General features: G+C 43.2%; 1 protein-coding gene across 7 annotated transcripts in view; it reads right to left on the reverse strand.

Annotated features, from left to right (window-relative positions):
* Positions 1–18426, reverse strand: part of DOCK9 (dedicator of cytokinesis 9) — a 299448-nt gene that overhangs the window by 71859 nt on the left and 209163 nt on the right. For 6 of the 7 annotated variants that reach the window (XM_025364043.1, XM_025364040.1, XM_025364041.1 and 3 more), the window contains exons 26-32: positions 17907–18032; positions 17247–17318; positions 5710–5856; positions 5408–5491; positions 4890–5001; positions 884–1062; positions 538–651 (exon numbers count right to left, since the gene is read on the reverse strand). In XM_025364043.1, the coding sequence (XP_025219828.1) occupies positions 538–651; positions 884–1062; positions 4890–5001; positions 5408–5491; positions 5710–5856; positions 17247–17318; positions 17907–18032 (834 nt within the window). Of the gene's footprint in view, positions 1–537; positions 652–883; positions 1063–4545; positions 4588–4889; positions 5002–5407; positions 5492–5709; positions 5857–17246; positions 17319–17906; positions 18033–18426 lie in introns of all 7 variants that reach the window. The other variant, XM_025364037.1, reaches the window with a different exon arrangement.

The raw sequence follows: 18426 nt of genomic DNA on the forward strand, positions 1-18426 counted from the left end.
AAGACCAGTCTGGCCAACATGGTGAAACCCTGTCTCTACTAAAAATACAAAAAAATTAGCTGGATGTGGTGGTGGGTGCCTGTAGTCCCAGCTACTTGGGAAACTCAGGCAGGAGAATTGTTTAAACTCAGGAAGTGGAGGTTGCAGTGAGCCGAGATTGTGCCACGGCACTCCAGTCTGGGCAACAGAGCAAGACTCTATCTTGGAAAAGAAAGAAGAGGAGAGGGACACAGAGGCACAGATAAACACCATGGAGAAGGGACACCAAGTGAGGGTAGAGGCAGAGACTGGTGCGATGCCACCACAAGCCAGAGAGCACCCAGGATTGCCTGCAGCATCAGCAGCTGTGAGAGGAGCATGGCCCAGACTCCTTCCCAGGAGCCTCCAGTAGGAACTGACCCCACTGACACCTTGATTTTGGACTTCTGGCCTCCTGAATGGGAGAGGATAAACTGCTGCTGCTCTAGGCCACCCAGCTTATGGCGCTTTGTCCTGGGATGCAGTACAGGCTGAGCTGACGTGACCACATTTACGTACCATGCCGGCATTCACGGGGAAGGGTGATACATCCCTCACATTGATCCGCTGGACGTTTTCAATCAGCAGACCAAACAGAGGCAGGTAGAGGGTGGCTATCCTTGCCTGATGACTCTGAAAAGACACACATGGTAAGTATGACCCAGGATTGTGAGAACTGAACTAAGTTGTCACTGACCATCTCCTTTATTTGGATCTTTCCTATAAAGAGATATTTGATTTTAGTCCCAAAACAGAGCAAAGTCTTAGTGCTGTTACCATGAATTTTCTAATTGATTACTTTCTTTACACCACTTAAAATAAAGGACATTATCAATACACATTCCTTCCATTGGGGACCACTCACCCTTGAAGCATATCTGTCATCAAAAGAATGCTTTATCAGCAGGTTCTTGAGCACACTGATGGCGATCAGACGGACCTCCCGGAACTCCTGGAGGGCTGTCCCCACCTCCCTCAGTAGCAGTCCCACCAAGAAGTGGTTTCTGCAGAACTCATCTGTTAATGAGTAGTCAAGCTGGAGGTCTGAAATGAGGATAGAAACTACTTGAGGTAGGAAAGATGCAATGCTCTTTGAATTAAAAAAAAAAAAACAAAAAAAAAAAACTAAGACCCATCCTCTGCATTCAGCCCACCCTGGGTGTCAAGAGATGATTAGACTTGGCTTCAAATGAGAAAGGTACAAGTCTGCTCTACTTCTTAGCACACGAGAATCTTAAATGAAAACCAAATTTAAATACAATTAAGTGCACTGGATTTTGGAACATATTGCATCCTACATAATTAAATTAGTGAACAGTTTAAGTACCAATTTTTAGACTAGAGCACAGCATATGTTACATTAAAAATATAACTTTGTTAGCCACAAAGTTAAAAACGTTATACTAGCTAACAGAATTGTATAAGAGCAGTTTGTGCATAACAAACATGTAATTAAACAATAAACATACATGGCTTATTAAAATGTTATTTACTATATGAGTTCATATACTCCTTTCCTGGTCATTAATGCCTATATATTCCATTAAAACCCAATGAATTTAAAATAAACAAATTAATACATAACCTACTTATTCTGCTATCTCTGAATGAAGAACTTATTTAACGCAGTATTTCCTAAGATATTCTCCTAATATTTCTCCATCTCTGAAAACAAATACAAATTTAATATAAGCTAAAATTAAAATGGAGAAAGCATCAAACCAAACTGGTAAATCACCAGCAAGCTAAATGACAAAATTGAGAGCTCTTCTGGAAAATAGATAGGAGTAAACACGAACTCTACTCTGGAAGGCTACATAAAAACAGCTGAACATCACTCTGAAGATGAAATACACATTTCAGGAAGCTGAAGCTACGTTGTGAATTGCCAGACTGACTCCATTATTAAAGGAAAGTCTATAGATCTCTCCCTTTGCCTTTCGTCCCGTATCAGATAGCTACTAACTAAATCTACCCAAAATACGGACACAAGTTCTACGAAACCCTTTAGTAGAGAGGGAGAGGAGTCATTTTCTAGATTAATTATGTTCATTGTTTATGATTATTTCACCTAGTTTATCTAAACTATAAGTCATAGCTTGAGTTCACATAAATCTCTTAGAAGAAACTACTTATGGTTTAACTGTGTGTGTGCTCACACATCTGTGCTTGTGTGTATGAATGTGCACGAGAAATTACACGGTCTGAATGTGTGTCCCCTCTGAATCTCATGTTGAAATTTGATACCCATTGTTGGAGGTGGGGCCTGGTGGGAGGTGTTCGGGTCATGGGGGCGAATCCCTCATGAATGGCTTGGTGCCCTCCTTGCCATAATGAGGGAGTTCTCGCTCTGAGTTCACGCGAGATCTGGTTGTTTACAAGAGTGTGGCACCTCACTCCCCATCTCTCTTGCTCCCTCTCTCACCATGTGACCTGCTGGCTCCCCGCTCGCCCTCCACCATGATTGGAAACTTCCTGAGGTCTCACCAGAAGCCAATGTTGGCGTCATGCTTCTCGTACAGACTGCAAAACTGTGAGCCATAATAAACCTCTTATTTTTTTTGAGAGAGGGTCTTGCTCTGTTGTGCAGGCTGGAGTGCCATGGCATAATCTGCCTAGATTGCAGATTTCACTGCAATCTCTGCCTCCTGGGCTTAAGTCATCCTCCCACCTCAGCCTCCCACGTAGCTGAGACTACAGGTGTGTGCCAACATACCAAGCTAATTTTTGTTTTCTTTTTTTTTCTTTTTTGGTAGAGACAGGGTTTCATTATGTTTCCCAGGATGATCTTGAACTCCCAGGCCAAGTGATGCTCCCAGCTCAGCCTCCCAAAGTGCTGGGATTATAAGTGCGAGCCACTGCACTGGCCCTCTTTTCTTTATAAATTACCCAGTCTCAGGTATTCCTTTAGAGCAACACGAATGGACTAACACAAGAAAGGAGGTGAAGGTGGGGGTGGGAGGTAAGTGAGGAGAAAGAAAATGAAAATTCTAAAAAACATTTATTCCTATCAGTGTAGTAAGGCAAATTACCCACACATGTTCCCCCACAACTGAGCGAAGCCCGTCTTGCTACCAAATACCCTAGAAGTCTATAAGAGCTTGTGCTGCCCTGCCGGGTGATAGTGAGACGGGCATCAGCACACATTCACTGCACAGCCACTGGGCAAAAAGAGCTCCCTGGGCTCTGTACCAGGTGGAGGGAAGGAGAGTCCCCAGGTACAGGAGACTGGCTGAGGCTGTGGTGAGGTTGGAGGCGCAGGGCAGGAGAGAGTGGTTAATTCCAGTTGGGGAACTGGAAGAGGGTGAGGAGACCCTGGGAGGCCCCATGCAGGAGGTATGCAGTGGCTGGCTTGGGGAGGAAAATGAGGATTCCACAGGCGGGAGCTATTTGAGGTGGAGGGGTGGCATGATGTGTCTGAGGAGCTGGCAGTCGGCAGGGATGCCTAGAATGTGTAGAATAAGGGGGTGTGAGACCACAGAGGTGGGAGGCCAGGGTTAGATCAGGGGACACTGAATACCTACCTGTTCTCTCAGCCCAGAAAAACTCTCCCCCAGATATGTGGGTGCTTGGCTCACCCCTCACCTTCTTCCAACTGTTATCTGGCCACTCTGTCTCAAATGTCACCCCTTTTCGTATCTCCTTTCCTTGCTTTGATTGTTCTCCTTAGGATGCATCAGTGTCTGACATTCTATGTTTTTTGTGTATGTAAAATAGCCGGGGATTATCATCCAGGTTGTACATAACTTATTCTGAAGCTCAACACAGTTGGTGCGGGGTAAATATTTGTTGAACGCATGAATGCCAGCTCCAGGACCACAGTCCCCCCACCTGATCCTTAAAAGGCAGTACCAGTCTGTTTGGGGGAAAGTTGTTTGTCTCTGAACGAATGCCTTAGTGTGTTTCTCTCGGAATTCAGAAGCAGTTAATTCAGGTGCCACTAGCAGTTTGGTGGCATCCTTCCACTTTTTCTCTCCTTTAGCACAAAATACCTGAGCACATACAAGGAACTAAGCTCAATAAATATTGCTTGACAGACCTGACAGACTGATTTGTTCAATTTGATTTACTCAGTGAAGACAAAGACATTTCTATGAGCTCAACTCTCTTCAAACTTAAAGATAATACAGGACATTAATAAAGACTCAACATACAAACATGAAAAGCATGTAAAAAAGCCACATTGCTTGTGATTTTGATTACTGCCACCACTATGGACAAGGGCTATGAAAATAGAATAATGAATTTTGGGGGTGAAGCAGGGATGTTTGTTTTACTTCTTAAAGAAACATCCTAGAGTACCCAGTGACTTCAGGAGCAAAAAACCAGATGCCTCCCTGGGATGTTACAGCAATGTCTTAGCTCCAGTGAAAAAATCACTAATTTATGGTCAGCTTAAAAAATTGATCAAATTATATAGGAAATGCTTAACAGAACAGCATATGGAAGCAGTTCAGCCATCACTTGCATTCTTTATTTTTTAGAGGAGGAAAATGCAAGAAAGCACGCGTCACACCCCACACCTACCTACAGGAGTGTCATTTGACTCCACAGTTGGTGAAAGAAAAGCTAATTCATAAGGAAAAAGGAAAAGTGAAACAAATAAAAATAAGCTATAGCAACTGAAATAGATTTCTTTTCTTTAAGCAAAGGGATTTTTCAATGAAATAGCCATGGCATGATCTGTAGTCTGATAAGTTTGCTGAAAAGTTCCCATATTTTATCAATATTTTTTGAAATAGAAAATTCATAAGAAAAAAATTAATAAAAAATCAGAAAATTCAAATATCATGTTTGAATCAATTATCTTTTCTTATTGAAAATAAATGTCTCTCTTTGTGAAAAGGTTAATGGATATAAAGATGGATTACCTTGGTATCTTTGAATCCTGCCTTTTCCAAACGGCATTGGTAAGTTCAATGGAATATAATGTTCATGGTTGCACACTACACGGAGAAATTCAAACTTGTATTCAAACAGGGTCTGCAGGAAGAAGTGTTTAGTTATAAATACCCAGCTGGATATTTCATACAGGATTCTAAAAAACCTATTAGCAATAGTATGTTAGAAATAGTCATTAGCTTCTTGACCTTCTTAGAACTGCATATTCTATTGCATTGTACAGATTTCAGGATGGCTGCAGGGATTGATTTGAAAACTAAGGACACGTTTCATTAAACAATGTCTTCAACTGGTTTTTAGGGCATTTATTGTTTACCTTCCTCCTACTTCAATGAAGGATTTCAGGTAGCTTATAATTACAGACACAGGCTCAATACAATAAAAAAATTAGTAAGGCAGAGCTTTTAAAAAAAATAAAGGAAGAAGGTAATTCTACCAGAGAAAGCTACATGGTGACTTCTGTTACCAGTAACAATCCCCGCATTACCTTTGGGTCTCCAGGAGCAAAGCAGCTAATGTAGTTGTTGATCTGCTTGAAGACAAAGCCCCTGTCCATGAAGGTGAAACATCTCTGTGGAGGAAAACAAGCAAAAAGGTATTTCAGGTCCAAACATTTCAGAAATTTGGATTCAAAGCAGCATTTATTGCTAATAAGTTTTTCCACTGACATAAAAAACATGCCATCAACGCTGCCAGAGCACCTACTCTATTCTAGTCACTTTGTTAGACAGCTCGTAAAAAGCACATCTTTGTCCCATAACTGACATCCTCTTCCCTGCACGTCCCCACCTTGATGAAGACAGCAAGGCTATGATTTGCATTCTTAGATGCCTCTGGATTATCTCGAAACTTCTGAGTGATGTGCGGCATCAGCATATTTACAACGGTTTCCACTGCATGATGATAGGATGCAGGAAATCTCTGGTTTCGCAGCAACTAAAAAGAATTCAGAGCAAACATTTATTATTTAATAAGTTGTGATCACTTGGAAGGAAAAAAACCATCTCATCCCTGAGTCCATCTTAAAACACCCAGAGTTCCTTGCTGGGTGTGGTGGCTCACACTTGTAACCCCAGCACTTTGGGAGGCCAAGATGGGAGGATCACTTGAGCCCAGGGATTTAAGACCAGCCCAGGCAACATAGCAAGACTCCATCTGTACAAAAATTAGATGGGTGTGGTGGTGTGCAACTGTAGTCCCAGTTACTCAGGAGGCTGAGGTGGTAGGATTGCTGGAGCCCAGCAGTCTGAGGCTGCAGTGAACCAGCATCAGCCACTGCACTCCAGCCAGGGTGACAAAGCAAGGCCCAGTCTCAAAAAACCTCATAAAACCTCAGAGTTCTAGTCTTGTTTATCTGAAATTAGAAAAAATGAATTAACCCTCCTTCTTTCAAAGTACCGTACAAGTGTTCAAATACTTCAAATAAGTGCTGTGGATTAAAACTGGAACCTCAAACTTCAGTGTAATAAAGATCACCTAAAAAATGTTTGTAAAAAGGTAGAGATTCTGCATCCATTCCCAAAGATTCTGAGTCAGGAGCCTGGCAGGGGGTGCAGGGAGAAGAGCAAGAACCTGCATTTTTACTGAGCATCTTTGATGATTCTGGTGCCTGTACCTCTCACAGATCTCTTTAGAAAGCACTGGCTTACATTTAAGCTCCAAATATTCAAACTGAAAATACACATTTTGATGACTGTGCATGATTAGTTTAAACTGCTTGGCACCAGTCTTCTTACAATCAACTTTACATAGCAATCTTTCCCCAACAGGAACCTACAAAATTACTCAGATTACTTAGCAATTAGCTAACACTTACATATATCTTCTACATGTCAGACACTGTACTACATATTTGTATGAAATTTTTCATTCAATTCTTGTAATATTCCTATAAGTTTAATTCTCGTTTGTTAAAGGGGTCAGAGAGGTTAGGTACATGTGTCCTTAGTCACACAACTAACAACGATTCAGGCCCAGGTCTACCACGGAATCCAAAACTTGGGCACTTTCTGTTACATGAAGCCGCACTCCCCCTGTGTCTATAAATAGAATAATTTACTGACAGCCTGAAGTAGGAAGGATGCTCCATTACATTGATCCATTCATGCATTTAATTATAACAGCCGCAAGAGGGGGTATTTTCATCCCCATTCTACAGACCGGAAAACTGAGGCTTAGAGAGCTCACTAAAAAGTACTAATTGATCTTTAATAAAACTGTTCTTGTCTTCCCCCTTTTAGTAACAGAACAGTAACAGTTTTACAGGGGCACACGGCTGCCCAGCCAGACTACATTTTCCAGTCTAACTTACCACTAGGTATGAGCCACATGACCAAATTATGGAAGGGGTGCGTGCCTTGTTCAGGCCATGCTCCTAAAAGGAGCCGCTGGCCTCCCTTGTTCCTTCCTGTGCTACTGCCTGGACTGCGCTGTGGCGGTGAGCCAGCTTCTCAGCCATGTGGATGAGGTTAACATCGCAGGCTGGATAACTGGATCGGAGGAGCTTGAGTCACTGAACGACCTTGGGGAACTAACTGCCCTGCTCTCCAAACTGCCTACCAGCTCATGATTGTCCAAGAAAGAAATGAACCTTCTGTCAAATTTAAACCACTATTATTATGGCCTGTTTTAGAGCACCAAACCAATGTCCCAATATCAAACAAACAGTATTTTCTAAAACTAGGAACTGGAACCTAGACATTTCTGACATGACAGCAGGCATTATCTTATGCATTAAATGCCAGAACCTATTAGGAATATTTGAAATACCAGCTTTATAACAATTTCAATTCTCAAACCAATAACGAGGAAATGTTTATAAACTTACATAGCGTCAAGAATCCAGTGAGGAAAGAAAGGATCAGTAATAAAAATGTGAAGTTCACCAACTTTCAAAAACAGAATGGCAAAATGTGAAATTCCAAAGGGATTTTGTTGCATATGTGCGACCAATAACTCTATATCCTGAGATGACAGCATCAATAGACGACCAATTTCCAAGACTGTAGGCAAGGCCAACTCTAACCCCAGGCATGACTGCTAGCTACCCAAGCTGGCTGCTCCTGAAAAAGAGGTATCCCAAGAAAAGCTTGAGGCCTTCACAATGGGGCTGAGTCAATGGCTGCTAAAACCAGGAAAAGTAGGCGGAGAACTCTATCATGGACAGGTTGAGTGGGCGCCATGTAAACCTATTAATCAACATTATTATAACTAAAAGTAGAACAGCTGGGCATATATGCCTCCTGATGTGATGTAATAGTAACAGCTATGAGGTATTCTTCGCCAGAAAAAAAAAATCAAACCTGAATCAAATTAAGTCTCTAGATCCAACCACAAGTTCACAGGGAACACGGGGGACAGAGAACCATGTATATAACACGGTGAGGCTACCATCAGCCAAATCTAAACTGTGGGACATTGTGCTGGACACATGATCCACTTCTTCAACAAATATGTTGCCAAAAAAAAAAAGAAAGAAAAAGTCAAAACGATGAAAAGAGAACAGTTTAAGAATCAAAGAAACTTCAGAAACACAGCAACTAAATGCAACGTGTGAACTTTGTTTAGATCCAGAAGCAGACAAACCCAACTATAGAATAACATTTTCGAGACACCTGGGGCAAACTGAATATAGACTGGGTGTTAGATGATAATAAAGAAGTTCTGCTAATTTTGTGTGGTATGATAATGTTGGTGGTTATATCTTTTTTAAAGGCTTATCTGTTAGAGATGACATGCTAAAGTGTCTAAGATGGAGTGAGAAAATATCTGGGAATGGCTTTAAAAACACTGTAAGGTAAAAATGTGAGAGTGGGTATGTATCAAGCAAGGGCAGTAGAACACTGGCAAGTGGGGAGGCCAATCCCTCTACTTCTGCACTTATTAGAAAACATAGTAAAATGTTTGTATTAAAAAGAAAGAATACATGGAGAAGAATGATGGATAATCTACATACCAACCCATCATTAGTGTTGTTCAGTGACTAGGCAATGACAACTCATGCCTTTGAAGGCTGAAATGAAGTTCTCCCTGCAGAGGCAAATAGCTGTTGTGAAGAGTCCTAATTGGCAATAAAACAAACTAAAGCCTTTTTACGAGGTGTGATACACATTTCAAGGTAATAAAGACCTAAGCAATAGAATGTTTTTATGGAGATTACTGCAAACTGAAATAGAAGAGGAAAATCTAAGATGATGCTCAGGTAGTGAGTACCTGATAGGGGCTTAGAGAAGAGGATGCCGAGACACTAAGGGACTTCTCAGCCAAACCAGCCCCAACTCCCTGCCACGTCCTGCTGGAGGATCTCTTGCTGTGCGCTGCGCTGCACCGCAGCGTCTCTTTCCGTCCTGGCACCACCTGACAGGTGCTGCCTGTGTGGGGTGAGCCTGCCCAGCACATGTCCTCACAAGATCAGCCTCTCTAGCCACATGCTGGGTGCTGTGCCCCCATCCTCTGCGAGCCACACTTCTGTGCTGCCCACTGGCTGCTCAGCACCTACCAACTGGCTCCTTGACTGAACGGGATCTCCCTGAAGACCCACACCCAGCCTGGCTGTGGAGGCCCCCGTGGACGCTGTGGTTAACAGCCAGACCTTCACAGAGACCCAGGATGGGCTACTCCCTGCCCTACAGGTCATCTGCTCTCCCACAGCCGTGCTGCCCAATCATTGCTTCACGGGTGAGGACTTCAGAATGGTCTTCAAATGTTCACTTCTTTGTTCTGCTCCGTGTTCTTCCACTCTCTGGTGTCGTTCAGAGGCCTCTTCTCTATGGGCTATTTTACTGCTTTCCGAGGTAAATAAGACTTTTAATTAAGAAACTTCCTCTTTGGGGCTTAGCAAACAACAAAAGTAATAGGGCTGAGAAGAAATTTACCAATGACATTTCCCTGCATTCTGGTTACTCCCCTTTATTAAGATCCCTATGTTATTTCCTCTTTCTCTCATTTTCTTCTACAATTTGTTTTTTGTTTTGTTTTGTTTTTTGTGCTTTTTTGTTCTGTTTTGTTTTTGAGACAAGGTCTCAGTCTGTCACCCAGGCTGGAGTGCAGTGGCACAATCACAGCTCACTGTAGCCTCATCCTCCTGGGCTCAAGCGATCCTCTCACCTCAGTCTCCTGAGTAGCTGGGTAACAGGCATGTGTCACCATCCCCAGATAATTTTGTTCACCTTTTGCAGAGGTGTGAGGTCTCACTATGTTGCTCAGGCTGGTCTTGAACTCCTGGGCTCAAGTGATTCTCCCAGCTGGGCCTCCCAAGTGCTGGGATTACAGATGTGAGCCATTGCGCCCAGTCCACAAACTCCATTCTTCCTACCTCCTCATCATTTTCATTCCCAAAGATCAGCATGTTTACCTCACTCTCTGCCCTGCTGGCACAATGAGAATGGCACCTCACATCTTCAGTTGCAGGTAACATAATTAACTCCTGGCCCCACCACTATGCTGTGGAATCTACAGCTGCATTTGTAACAAGGCCACCCGTGCCTCCATGCCTCACATGGCTGCTCCCTGCCAGTGACGAAGGGTGGCAAGGAAGCTGCAGCAGGCTTGTTGCTGGGGGATGTGGGACTCCATGATGATTGAGGAGGAGGCTTGAGGCCTCTGCAGTGCCTTGCTCACCTCTCTTACTTAGAGTTCCACTGTAGACCAAGATGCTTCCTTCCTTCTCTCTCTTCTTAACATTAGTTCACACACGCACTTTTCCCCAGAGAAAAGCTTAGGCTTATGGTTTCAGCAGATTGGTACTCACAAATCTATTTCTTTAGTTCTGTCTGTTCTCTTCCCTGTCCAAGGCTGAACCTTTACCTGCCAACTGGAAATGTGTTTGGCTGTGCCTCGGCCCCTTGTGGAACAATGGCTGGTGACTTCCCAGTATCTGTTCTCTCTTCCCTCTCATGGTAATAGAACCTCAACTTTTAACTAGGTTCATGGATACCCAAAGTAAAGACTACATTTACCAGCATCCCTTGCAGCTAGGTACAGTCATGGCTAACTCTAGCCAATACAATAGCAGTGGCAGTGATGTGGCAGTGCAACTTCTGGGTCATATCCTTAAAGGGAAAAGTGCATCTTCCCCTCCCTACTGGCTCCAGCATGGATGTGGTGGTGAACCCAGTTAGATCAAAAGGAGGAGCAGCACTCCAGGGGGCAAACAAGATGGAGGCCTCTCATAACTGTGGAACAGAAGCCTCTTATGAGCTTGGGTTTTTCAAGTAAAAAGAAATAAACTTTTACTTTCCTGTTTAACTCCCTGTTACTTCAGGTCTCTGTCATAGCCACTGAACCCACAGCCCTAAGCATATGACATCCCAAGCTGAACTCATAACCTTGCATCTTCCCTGGTAAACCAAGTCCTCTACTCTACTGCCTCTGTCAAAAGCTCCTTCTTCTATGATCTCACGCTGAATATCTAGGTGGCCTTTCTTCCCCCACTCAAATCTGACCTTACTGTGCTCTGTTTTGTTTCAGTTAGGTTTACTGAGGTATAATTTACATACCATAAAATTCCAACTTGGAAAGTCTACAGTTTGATGAGTCTTGACAAGTGAATACGACTGTAACTATCACCACAGTCAAGAAGAGAAAGTACATCTGTTGTCCCCATTCCCACCTCCAGTCCTGGGCAACCACTGGGCTGCTCTGTGCTCTGCAGTTTTTCTTTTTCCATAACGTCACATACAGGATATGGACCCAAATGGTATGTAGTCTTTTGGGTCTAACTTCTCTCAGTTCACAGAATGCTTTTGAGATCCAACCATGCTATTGCATGACTCACTACTTTGTGCCGTTTTATTGCTAAGTAGCGTTCTATTGTGCGGAGTTACCACAATTTGTCTATACATTTACCAGCTGATGGACATTTGGGTTGTTTCTAGTTTTTGATTATTATGAATAAAGCTACTGTGGACATTTGCATTTAGGCCTTTACATGGATACATCTTTCATTTCTCTTCAGCAGATATTTAGAGGTGGCACTGCAGGGCTGAATGAATGGTTCTGTCTGAATAATCTCCCTTACTCATTCATAATGCTCTCCATCCTCATCCCCAATCCTACCTGATCCCCCCAATGCCAGATCTTCATCAGCATCACCATAAAATGCCATTTCATATTATTGCAGTTAGAGAGCTAAAAAAATAAATAAGTCATAATTTAAAATGTCTGGTGAATCTGTTCCATATGCTATTTATACTTCAGGGGATAAGCAGACTTATTGATATGAAAGCTTCCAAGACACTCTGCTAATCTTTATACTCTCTGTCATCTTGCCACTCCTACTAAAGAACCTACTCTGCCTCTCTGGGTCTCTACCAATTCGTCTGCTGCTGGGCTGCACAGCTCCCCATAATCTCATCTTTGTTTCTGAGCTAACCTTGTTTTTTAATCTTTCCCCTCTAATCTCAATCTATCCAGCCTGAACTCTGCCCCAGAGGCCTTACCTGGGCCTGAGCTATTTCCTCTGCCTGGTACTCATTCTCCTATCCCTAGATTGTGGTATCCTGCAAGGCCCAGGTAAAGTTCCACCTGTATCCCCACATGAATCTATGATTCTTGAAGCTCACATATACACCTTCCTGCACTCTGCTCTAAATGTTCCAAGCTGAATGTCTTCTTTCTCCAATGACTAGGTCAGCTTCAAGGTTAAGGGTTCACTCTCAACTCCATTTGCATTTTTCCTCAATGCTTTGGACATTATAAACAACTGTTCAAAACACTCGAGGGTGACATATGCATATTAACATTCTACCTATCACATTCGTAGAGTGTTTACAAATTTGGTTAAGGGGAAGTCCAAACAGTCCATTTAGAATATGAGCCATACCCTCCTTCTTTCACTTTATTCTTTTCTTTTTCAATTAAGCTAGAAAATGGTCGGAGATTAAACAAGCAATACTTAAGGGCATATATTCACCCTACCCTATGCTAGGTTTTCCAATCTCCTTTCTTCCAGTATACCTGTGGAATGCCAGCAATGTGCTTCACTCTGTGTGGGAGGAAAGGAAATGCAAAAGGAGTCTGCTGAAATTACAGCTGCTAAATATACATGGTGGAAAAGAAACACCGACAAACTGTTGACCACAGGGGCAGAGAGTGGGGAGAGGACTCCTCCACAGACCTCAATGATGTCTGCTTTACATTTTTCTCAAATGTCACCTGTAACTTCCAAGCACATGTCACCTATGAAACTAGAGTCTGGCACAGTCATACACAATCCATCCATACTCTGCAGGTCCATCTGCTGTAGTAAGAAAATTACTTATTTTAGATGCTAGTTCCAAGGGGCTCTGATTCACACCCTTCCTCAGTAATATAACAATGTAGAGTTTGGTTGGTTGGGGACAAGAAGGTGGCCACTTCCACCTACAGCAGAAGTGCAGCACTGGAAGTAAGCATACGCTGTGCCATGTCCCGCCATGTAAATATGCATTGAATGGACTCACTCGACTACCACTAAGAAGGACACAAATTGTACACTGAAAGCATCAGCTTAATACACAATATGCACGTGTAGATATCCTTGGGTAGAACATTTTAATCGGCACTGAAAGCATTATCTGGCTCTTACGAATTCAGGGCCCAGGTGCTCCTACAACACTAGTGTGTGCCTCGTCATGGCACTTTAAGAAAGACTCCCCGGATGGGCGCGGTGGCTCACACTTGTAATCCCAGCACTTTAGGAGGCCAAGGTGGGTGGATCACCTGAAGTCAGGAGTTTGAGACCAGCCTGGCCAACATGGTGAAACCCTGTCTCTATTAAAAATATAAAATTAGCTGGGCGTGGTGACACATGCCTGCAATCTCAGCTACTTGGGAGGCTAAGGCAGGAGAAACGCTTGAACCCAGGAGGTGGAGGTTGCAGTGAGCCCAGATTGCACCACAGCATGCCAGCCTGGGCAACCAGAGCAAAAAATATTAAGGTCAGAATAAATTAATAATTTTGGCCTAAAAATATTAAAAACCCTAAGGGGATGAGATCAAAGTTTTGGAAATCACAAATGGTATAGGAATGGCAAATATTCATAAATTCAGAAGACTAAAACAAGGAATTTGGACATAAAACTCTTCAGATGTAAATAAGACAAACACAAAAACAACTAATTCAAACACAAAACTCATTACTCTTAAGATATGAGACACACTGAATGAAGGCTTTAGGAAAATGTCAGAGGAGTTCTCAGCTCAACAATGTGTGATGAGGGGAAAGAACAGCAGGGTGTCTGCAGGGCCAGGGAAGCAGAGGCCAGAGGGCAGGGCTCTCAAAGCGAAAATGTTGAACCCTCCAAGGTGGTAAGCAGGTGTTTGTGAATCTCTTTTTATAGTAAATTATGTTACAGTTAAGCTTTCTCCTTTGGGATACCAGTGTTTCCTCTTAAGCACTTAAAAAAAAAACTCTCTGAATATTGTTTTAGGGCCAAGATGTAATTAACTTAGAGAAAAGGTTGTACATGGTAGCATTTGGGTGGTTTGTGTTAAGTTCCAAAAACAAACCATTTCCCAGAGCAGAGGTGTTGACAAATCATGTTAAAAGGCCGGAAATGGCAGCACCCCTAGGAGAGGCCCATTGGGACTCTGCCACAAGTTCTTGGCTCTGCTCCGTTGTGTGACCCTGGGCAGGTCACTTCACAGTCTACACTTCTGTCTCTACCTCTGTGAGGCGGGGAGGAGCTGGAACAGAAGATACGTTTCAGGTCATGACCACCCTTAAAGAGCTGTGGTTTAATTTGACATCTTGAGAACAAACATATGCAAGTAAATTCCTTTACTTATTTTCTAATGCAATCCTCAGAAAGGTGTCATTGGCTCTTGATTTTGAATATCCTTCTTGTGAGTATTCCTGGAAGTGTTCGTGACCTCCTTGACCATCTCTCACGTGGTCTTCCTTGCAGTCATAAGGCAGAAAAGCCTTATGTTCATATAGTTCCCTGAACTGTGGTGCTGGGTCTCAAGCTTTTGCCAACACAACTCTCTCCACCTAGTCCTCATTCTTCTTCTTCACCTAGCCAACTCCTGTTTACTCATCAGAACCCACTGCAACGGACGCCTCTTCCAGGTGGTCTTCCCAGATTCCCCACACTCCTGAGCACGTCGTGCCTATCTCTTCAGAGCACTCGTCATGAGGTAGGGCAGCCACTGAACGAAATGTACACTTTCCCACCTGAACTCCTTGAGAGCACAAATGATGATGCATTGAACTTTGTAATCCTTGGCGCCTCAAACATAGTAGGGGCTCAATGAGTAGTTGCAGAATGAATTGGTTATATTTTGAATATAATCAAGTTACCACTGCTTTGAAGGGATGACATTTATTTAGAGCCAAAAATAATAAAAAAATCCACTGGCACCTTGTTATAGGCTGAACTGTGCCCCCCTCAAATTCATGTGTTGAAGTCCTAACCCCTAATACTTCCAAATACGACTGCACTTTGGGCCGAGGTTTTAAAAGAGGTGATGAAGGTAATGTGATGTCATTAGGGTGGTTCTTAATCCAGTAAGACTGGTGTCCTCATAAGAAGAGATTAGGACACAGACACGCACAGAAGGCGGCATCTACAAGCCAAGGAGAGAGGCCTCAGAAGAAACCAGCCACATGGACAGCTTGACCCAGGACTTTTAGCATCTCAATTGTTATAAAATAAATTTCTATTGTTTAAGCCACTCAGTCTGTGGTACTTTATTATGGCAACCCTAGCAAATGAACACAGGCTATAATCCTATTCTGTATATAACATAAAAATATATATATATAATTTAACATTATTACTAGTTTTAAGTGTACAGTTCAGTGATAATAAACACATTCATAATCTTTTTCTCCTCCATCACCTCCTCCCTTTCTTTCCCAGTCTCTGGTAACCACCAATCTATCTTCATCCAATCCACTTTTTTAGCTTCCACATATCAGTGAGACAACATTTTTTAACAGAAAAGTAATATATCTACATGATGTGTGTGTCTGCGTGCATGTGCACACACACTTAGCTGCGTGCTGCCAAGCAGACAATCTGCTAGATTCTTCCTTGGCAGGCTGCTCTGGCATGATTTAGATGGAGCATTTCTCCACAGAAGGCAGGGCCCACTTCCATCTGGCATCTCCCTATGCACTAAAATCAGAAGCTTTAAACTGGATTCAAAAGAGAGAGAGAGAGAAAAGAAAAGGAGAAACCACCTGGCCAGGTCCAGTGTCTGCTTTATGGAAGGAAAAGGAGGGCTTTAGGTCTGAACCATCAACCTTCTGCCAGCAAAGTCTAGCATGCTTTCCAAGGCTTCCTCGGAGAGCCCAGATCCCTTGTGCAGGAGGCCTAGATTCTGTCCCTCTCTCCCCTTCCCTATCCCCTCGCCTGCCTACGAGGATTGTAGCACAAGTGTTCATTGTGAGACAGTGCCCAGCACCACCCGCTCCCTGCACAAGCTCCTTCTGTAATACTTCAACCAGACCCTGCCTCCAAACAGCGACACTACTTCAATGTCACAAGAACAACTCCAGGACTCTGCATGTCTCAGAGGAGCCCTGGAAACTTCAAAATGAGAAAGTGACATTGCCACTTCTGTTTACTGCATTGGAACTTTATAGAAACTTACCTACCTTGAGCCTCAGAGAGCCTGAGGTGGCCAACCACACCTCAACGGGCACCAGTCCCAACACACAAGACCAGTCATCTCAGGGCTGTGCCCAGTGGGAACCAGGCAAAGCAGGGGGGACCCATGGTCAGAAAGGAACACACGTCCAGGCTTCACCACAAGGGGACGCTGGGGCAGGGAAGAAATTTGAGGCTGCGCATTTGCCCCAATGAGATGGATGATCTCAGAGTCTATTGATTGATTGGTTTTGGAGAACATTAGATTGGTGAGATACTCCCATCTAAGACCCTGATAAATGTCTACGATGGTCCAGACACTTAATAAATGCTGGGTAATGACACTTTAAATTTATGCTGAAACCACAATTTACATTTCAACAAACGTGAAGATTTCTAAGCTAGTCAAAGGAAAAGACATATTTTTCTTTGGGTTAATAACTAAGTGATTTCAGGAATACAGCCTTTGGGGCCAGACTGGACTCAAAACCTGGCTGCTCCACTCACTGGTAGCATGACCTTGAGCAAGTAACTCAAGCATGCTGGCCTCAGTTTCCCCATCTATAAAATAGGTAAGAACAGTACTTCCCTCACAGGGCTGTTATGAAGCTAAAATGATTTATTACTTGTAAAGCACTTAGAACAGTCCTGTAACTGGCACAGAGAAAGCATGAAGAAACGTTAGCTACAAACCAACAAAAGAGATTTTTTTTTCCCCTAAGAACATAAGCTTCACTTGAAGTAACATACCTTAACTTTGGAGTTCTCTATCAAATGCTGAGCCATGGATTTGATCAGTACATCAAAGAAAAACCATGAATACTAAAAGAAAAAAGAACAGGACCCAGTAAGAACAACAAATTAGTAGGTGAGATGTGAACTCTCTCAGGCTGACAATGTTACTGACACAAAGCAGGTGTGACCCTAAAACACAGCTGCACCTCTTGGGACATTATGATCAGAGCCAAGAAGAGAACGGCGGACGTCGTCTGCTTGCACAAGTTCAGCAACAAAGAGCTGCATCCTGCCGGGAAACTGGACGCCTGTGCTCAGCGTGGCACAACCAGCAAGAGGCTCTGTAGAGTTACGGGCGTCGTCTTTCCCCTTTACTGACCTCTGCTTGGTGACACCTGTCGTTAGTATCTCTAAGTCAGTGACCTTCATCATTGAATTGAACATAATGACTATTAATCCTCAAGAGCCAATGAAACTCTGAACACAGTGATGCTTTGCAGCTCTTCTCTCAAGACACAACCAGAAAAGTTGGTATCAGAGAACAAACTCTGCTACCCCTTTTTAGGGGGTGGTGATTGTCTCTAAGAGCACTCAGAAAGGCTGTATTGATCAGGCTGTGGGGTGAACTCCTGTTAATCAGTTTCAATCGGAGTCACACTGACTCTCCTGACATACCTTCAGTAGTTTGTTGCTGGTGAGGAAATCAGCGGAAGGCTTGAGAATCGTGGTCATGGATTTGGTCAGTTCTTCATGCACTGTCTTGTATTCGGAGGCAACGTATGGTTCAGCCTTATACGCATACTTTGAAGAAAAGGGAAAGAGACTTTAATGCACTGGCTCTCCACGGTGGGCTGAAAGCTTGAGTGACTCCCAAGAATGGAAATCAGGGACTGAGGGACAATCTCATTTGTGGGAGAGGAAGGTGTGGATACAAAGATGGGAAGAGTGAGTGTCATGTGATAAAAAGGAGTCCAGGATGTCTTCAAGAAACTATGTGAGTCATCCGACCCAGTCACATCAGTGACCAGCCAGCCCATCACTCCACCTGTGCCAGGGGCTTCAAGGAATGTGTGGCACAGCAACAGATGACTGATATCCTCAAGGACCAGAACTTTACTTTTAAAATTATCGCATAGTTGCAATTTACGAAGGTATTTAATACTAAACAGAATATGTGCAACTGTTTAGAATAGTA

Source organism: Theropithecus gelada, chromosome 17, assembly GCF_003255815.1.
Source record: "Theropithecus gelada isolate Dixy chromosome 17, Tgel_1.0, whole genome shotgun sequence".
NCBI lineage: Eukaryota > Metazoa > Chordata > Mammalia > Primates > Cercopithecidae > Theropithecus > Theropithecus gelada.